This window comes from Echinops telfairi, unplaced genomic scaffold (assembly GCF_000313985.2).
Source record: "Echinops telfairi isolate 266 unplaced genomic scaffold, ASM31398v2 ScPeMD7_655;HRSCAF=1070, whole genome shotgun sequence".
Classification (NCBI taxonomy): Eukaryota; Metazoa; Chordata; class Mammalia; order Afrosoricida; family Tenrecidae; genus Echinops; species Echinops telfairi.
In genome coordinates this window covers 29,954,777-29,961,593 of record NW_022104553.1, presented here as the reverse complement: position 1 = coordinate 29,961,593, position 6,817 = coordinate 29,954,777, and the positions used below count along the sequence as shown (strand labels likewise).

The 6,817-nt window shown below is 43.2% G+C and overlaps 1 protein-coding gene across 1 annotated transcript in view; it reads right to left on the bottom strand.

The window, feature by feature from the left end:
• Positions 1 to 543: 543 nt before the first annotated feature.
• The window catches only part of LOC101649744 (cytochrome P450 2G1), a 14,808-nt gene continuing 8,534 nt past the window's right edge, over positions 544 to 6,817 (bottom strand). The window contains exons 6-9 of the mRNA XM_004710510.1: positions 6,503 to 6,644; positions 1,241 to 1,428; positions 1,004 to 1,145; positions 544 to 725 (exon numbers count right to left, since the gene is read on the bottom strand). Coding sequence (XP_004710567.1) covers positions 544 to 725; positions 1,004 to 1,145; positions 1,241 to 1,428; positions 6,503 to 6,644 — 654 coding nt within the window. The remainder of the gene's footprint in view (positions 726 to 1,003; positions 1,146 to 1,240; positions 1,429 to 6,502; positions 6,645 to 6,817) is intronic.

The window sequence follows — 6,817 nt, the reverse complement described above, 5'->3', positions numbered from 1 at the left end:
GAGAGATGTCTGATGTGGGCTGCAGAAAGGATGCTGAATAACAGGGAAGTCTGAGGGTATATTTTGCTGTTTCACCATGAAATCACCCTGAACACACACTAGACCTCCAACACTCAGCAATCTTAAGTGATGAATTGTCTTTCCCCCCCTTCCTGTCTGGAGGGAGATGAGAATCAAGGAGAAAGGTCATGACCCATGTGGGTCAATATCAGGCCAAAGACAACGGGACTACATAAAGACAAAAAGAATAGACTAGAAGCATCTGGCAGAGATCCTTCTAGTTTGTGCTAGTCAATTCAGAAAGCCTAGCAAGAGGCAAATCCATCAGAATTTTGCAGAAAAGTTGGACGCGGCTTTGATTTTTCTACTGCATCGACAAGATGAACTGCGCTCTATCTTCAGGGTGATCCCAGGAGACCTCTGCCCCACGACAGCTAATAATGACTGTCTCATTGACACTACGGAAATCTAGGGAAACCACGTGGTTGGCGGCACCTGTACCCATGTCCTCCATCCCTTTCCATCATACCCATCAGTGAGCGCTCAGTGGGCCACAAGGCAGAGCTCATAGCTCGGGGGAATGTTGCCAAATCCGGAGATTTTATGGTTGATGTCGATGTCAGCCGGTGGCACCAGAGGACGCAGGGAGAAGTTCTGCAGGATGGAGGTGAAGTACAGGAAGAGTTCCATTCGTGCCATGGCCTCACCCAGACAGACTCTCTTTCCTGTAGGCACAAGGGAAGGTTGGTTCATATTTACATGGGGAAATGGAATGGGCCTGGGGATCTGGGATTTCAGTTCACCTTTCCAAGCCTCAGGTGATAGCACAGTGCAACCGAGGTCAAAACAGTGTCCACTTAAGGGACCTGTGCGTTCACATGCTCACCTAGGAGCTCAACACCTGACACTACTCCCCTCCTGTTCAGAGTCCTTGATAGACCAAGAGTTTGGAGAGAGAGAAAGGATGTCCCTGGGTGAGAGAAAACAGACCGCATCAACCTACCAGAGGAAAAAGGCACAAAGGCTTCATTCTTCCTGAAACGGCCCTGCTCATCCAGGAAGTGTTGTGGATAGAAGCCATCTGGGCAGCGGAAGTACTTTGGGTCTTTCAGGACTGAACCAAGTAGGGGAAATACATCGGTGCCCTGGATTGCAGAAGGGGACAGTGAGGAGGAGGGCCAACATAGGAAGGAATACAATTCAGGGAGTAGACAGGGCAACGAGGTGGGTACAAACCCACCTTGGGCAAAAGGAAGCCTCGGAAATTAGTGTCCCGGATGACAGTGTGGGGGACGCCCATAGGTACGATGTCTGTCAATCTCTGTATCTCATGAATCACTGCATCCGTGTAGGGCATCTTGAGCCTGTCATCCACACTTGGGATTCGATGGGATCCAATCACCTGGTTAATCTCTTCATGGATCTTGGCTGAAAAAGTCATGAATAATCAAGAGATGGGCACAAAGAAAGGGCTGCAGTTGCTAGTCAGGGCACTGACCATAGACCCCTGAAAGGGTTAGGCATTTACACCTGTAGCACACAGTGGCTCCAAGCATGCACGGCATGAGTTTTGGAATAGCCTCCTAGGAATTGTCTCCTAGGTGGATCACAGACGATGGATATCAGACCACTGGCAGGGAAACAGCCTGGAGCCTAGAATGCCTATGTGGGTGTTTGGACTTAATCTTAAAAGCATTGTGTAAGCCTGGAAGATTTCTGAGCAGGCCTGTGTCCCTGTCTCAGCTAGATTCTCAGAAATTATTATATTGTGGCAAGCTGGAAAAAATACAGAGAAGCAACTAAGACGGGGAAGGTTGAAAGAATTGATTTTCAGTTATAGCATGGTTCTTAAAAACATCTTTGGTGGAGTTTCCTTTCTGTCAATTCCCTGATGAGTGACTTTAGAAATATTAAATATGAGTCTGTTTCTTTATGTTGAAAGTGGGTGTGATAATTGTATCAAGATAATACACTTATCAAAACTCACTGCCATCCAGTCGAGGCCAACTCATAATGACCTAATAGGACAAGGTAGAACTGCCCATTGTGGGTTTCTGAGACTGACTGTTTATGAGAGTAGAAAACCCTGTCTTTCTCTAGAGGAGCAACTGGTGGTTTTGAACTGCTGGCCTTACAGATCGAAGCCTAATGCATAACCACTACATGATCAGGGTAATTCAAGTAATAAAGGCAATTCAGAGTAATTCAAGTATTTAAGACAGTCCCTGATTATGGAAGGTGTATGGGCTCTACTGCGTTCCCTAAAAGAGATGTTGAGGGCCGAATCCTTGTTGCCTATGAATCTGACCTAATTAAAAAGAAGGTGTTTGCAAATGTGGTTGGTCAGATTAGCATGTGGTCATATGTGGGTAAGGTGGGCTGTAAACTAGTATGACTGACTGGTGGTAAGAGCCAGGAATGAGACAGAGAGACAGAGAAGGAAGATGGCCATGTAAAGATGAAGAGAAACTTGGAATTAAGCCAAGGAACTCCTGGTGCAACCAGAAACTGGAAGCCACAGAACCTTCTGTGAGAGCACGCTCCTGGGGACACCCTGAATTCCGACCGTTAGTACCTAGAAGCATAACAGACTGGATCCCTGTGACTGTGAGCAATCCGGTGCACGGTGCCTTGTTAAACAGCGTGAGAGAAACTGGTAGAGAAGCTGTCCACGAAATACTTGATTTCATGAATTTGTACAAGACAAGCTTCAACCCTGTAGAAGAGGCTGCAAAACTATGAGTGGCATCAGGTGGCTCTCTCTCACTACTTGTGCCAGGAGAAAGATGTCGCCTTACTTTTAAACTTGTTAGCATTGAGAGGGGCTAAAATTGGGGATCCATCCCTTGTCTGCCATAGTGTAGGAGCATGCTTGTTGCTGCGATGCTGGAAGATATATGTCACTGGCATTTCAAATACCAGCAGGATCGCCCAAGGTGAACATATTTTAGCAGAGCTTTCAGACTAAGAGGAGACTACAAAGAAGGAAGAGATGGTCCACTTTGGAGGAATTTGCCACTGAAAATCTTGTGAATAACAATGAAAAAAGGTCACAGACTGAAAACCTTATGCACAGCAGTGGAACACTGTCAGAGGTCATGTCCGATGATGAGCCCCATATGTAAGAAGCTGCGCAAAATATGACTGGCGAAGAGCTGCCTTCTCCAAATTGAGTTGGTCATAATGACAAGATGGAGCAACACTTTCGGGTCCTTCCTTTGTTCATGGGGGATGACTCAAAATGGGAAGAAACAGCAACAAACTGAATGTATGGAGTATGAGTCTAGAAAAACGAAGTCATTGAAAGTGAAATGCAACACATAAAGATAGATATTCTAATGAGCTGAGATGGACTAATATCTTAATCAGAAAATTATATGGTTTACTATGCCAGGAATAACACAATCAAGAGGAATTGCATGACATTCAGCATTAAAAAGGACATTGTGAGATCTATGATCTATGTATGTGATGGGATAATGTCTATCTCCAAAATAGGGAAATCCAATCAATGCAACTATTATTCAAATTTATGCGCTAACCACTAAAGCTAGTGATGCAGAAATTCTACCAACTTCTTCAGTCTGAACTTGAACATACATGCAATCAAGAGGCATTGATAATTATTGGTGTTTACAATGCAAAAATTGGAAACAAAGAGGCAGGAACAGTAGGTGGAAAATATGGTCTTGGCCCAAGACTCTTGAGTATAGAAGTAAAGCTGTAGGTTGCATGATAGAATTTTGCAAGACCAATGACTACTTCATCCTAAATGCCTTTTTTTTCATCTACACAAATGGCAACTATACGCATGGATTTTCCAGATGAAACACACAGAAATCACATTGACTACCTCCGTGAGAAGAGATCATGGAAAAGCTCGATATCAGCAAAACCAGGCTAGAGTGTGACTGCGGTACAGACTATCAATTGCTCCTTTCTAAGTTCATATTGAAGCTGAGGAAAGTTAAAACAAGTCCATGAGAGCCAAAATACAACCTTGAGGATATTCCACGTGAATTTGAAGAACACCTCAGGAACAAATTGAATGCATTAAACACTGATGACCGAAGACATGATAAGCTGTGGGATTTCATCAAGGGCGTCAAACATGAAGAAGCAAAACGTTGTTTAAAAGACAGGGAAGAAGAAAAGTTCAAAGTAGACGTCAGAAGAGACTCGGAACTTGTCTTCACCTTGGAGTAGCTAAGACAAATGGAAGAAATGATGATGTCATAAAGCTGAACATAAAATTCCAAAGGGCAGCTTGAGAAGACAAAGTAAAGTGTTATCATGAAATCTGCAAAAACTTATCATTAGAAAACAAAACGGACAGAACTGAAGGAAAAAAATCAAATCTCAGGTTTCAATATTGAAAGATTCTATTGGTAAAATATTGACTTATGCAGTAAGCATCAAAAGAAAATGGAAGAAGAAAAAGAAGAAACAAATAGAGTCACTGCCCAAAAGAACAGTCAACATCCAACCGTTTCAAGAAGTAACGTGATCAAGAAGCAATGGTACTGAAGTTCCAGCAGTACTGAAACCATTAGCCAAAATGAGACTCCAGAAATTGATGGAATACCACTTGAAATGTTTCAACATGTTGATGTAGTACTGGCAGTATTCATTCATCTATGCCAAGAAATTGGCCAACTGACTGGAAGAGATCCATATTTATACCTATTCAAAGTTATAAAACAATACTATTGATATCACATCCAAGTAAAATGTTGCTAAAAATCACCCAACAATGATTGCAGCAATATATTGACAGGGAGCTGCCGGAGGCCCAGGGAATCTTCAGAGGAGGAAGTGGAAGAAGTGATATCACGGATGATACTTGGCTCTTGGCTGAAAGCAGAAAATATTAGAAAGATGTTAACTTGTGTTTTGTTGACTGAGCAAAGGCATTTGCCTGTGTAGATCCTAACAAACCATGAACAGCGTGAGAAGAGTGGAAATTCCAGAACACATCATTGCGTTCATGTGGAATCTGTACATGGATCAAGGAGCAGAAATGTGAGCAAAACAACAAACTACTGCATAGTTTAATATCAAGAAAGATGTGCATCTGTTCTATAATCTCACCATAGATCTTCAATCTGTGTGCCGAGCAAATAATCAGAGAAGCTGGACTATCTGAAGAATGAGGCATCAAGTTTGGAGAAAAGCCTAATAAACTGTGATGTGCAGATGACACAACCTTACTTGCTGGAAGTAAGGAGGACTTGAAGCATTTGCTGATGAATATCAAGAATTGTAGCTTTCAATATGGATCACAACTTAATGTAAAGAACACAAAATCAAATGTTTTGAGAATGATGAGGGCAATGACTATACAAATGCGCTTTACACAATTGATGTGTGTATGGATTGTGATAAGAGTTGTATGAGCCCCGAATAAAATGATTTTTTTAAAAAAGAACACAAAATCCTACAACTGGACCAATCGATAACATCATGGTAAATGGAGAAATGATGGAAGTTGTCAAGGATATCAACGTCCTTGGCTCCCCAATCCATGCTCTTGGCAGCAGCAGTCAAGAGATCAAAGCATCCCCTTGGGGAAATCCCCTGCACAAGGTCTCTTCAAAGTGTTGAAGAGCAAGGATGTTACTTTGAAGACCTACCTGAGCCCGATCCAAGCCATGACATTTCCTATCGCCTCGTTTGCGTGTGAAAGTTGAACGTTGAATAAGGAAGACTGACGAAGAACTGTTGCATTTGAATGATGCTGCAAAGAACCAACAAATCGGTCCTGGAAGAAGTATGGCCAGAATGCTCCTTAGAAGCAAGGAAGGAGAGAGAGATTTGGTCTCACATATTTTGGACGGTATCAGGAGAGACCAGTCCCTGGGAAAGGCCATCATGCTTGGGAAAGTAGAAGGGCAGTGCAAAAGAGGAAGCCCCTCGACAAGATGGATTGATACAGGGGCTGCGACGTTTATCGATACAATGAAATGAAGGGTCTTCAGATGGAAAGATTACTCGGTGATCCATCGTGTAATCAAAAGAGGCAGGTAGAAGGTCAGAGTTAGAGAAAAGAACGTGAGGGTGACTGTTTTTTGGTCTTGGAGCTTGGATTTTAGAAACAGAGGAATGGATCATGAGCCAAGGGTCCAAGGATTACAACTCTCGCAGCAGGAAGAGGCAAGGGATCGTATTTTCTGATTCTGCTTCCACGGGGAGAATGTCCCTGATTCCAATTCAGTGAAAGTCATTTTAGACTCTGACCTCCAGATCTATATAAATTCATGTTATTTTAAGCAACTAAAAGAGTGAAAGTGCGTTACAGCCTTAATGGGAAACTAATACAGGCATAAAGTAGAAGGTCAAATCAAATGGGCTCCCAAGGATGAGATTCCACGATCGGTACTCATTATGCCCAGAAGTTAGTTGGAAGAGCCTCACACTGTGGTATTTTGAAGTCTGAAGGGTATGTCTTCCTCCCTGTTGGGAGTTGGGCGCACCAGGGGAACATGTTGAGACAGAGCCTCACCTTCCACCTCTGGATACTTCATGAGCAGTAGGATCCCATAGCGGAGAGTGGAGCTCACTGTTTCCGTGCCAGCGAAGAAGAGATTGAGAGTGGTAAGGACCAAATTCTTGAGGTTGAACTCTGTTTGTGGGTTATTTTTATCCTAAAAATCAAGAAGATATAAAAATAAACAGGCAGTACAGATGGGAATTGGAAACGCAGGGAATCTAGGACAGAAGAACCTCTCAGGACCAGGGGTGACAGTGGCGATACCAGGAGGGAAAGGGGATGTAGTAAGGGGGAATGGATCACAGGGAGCCACATATAACCTCCTCT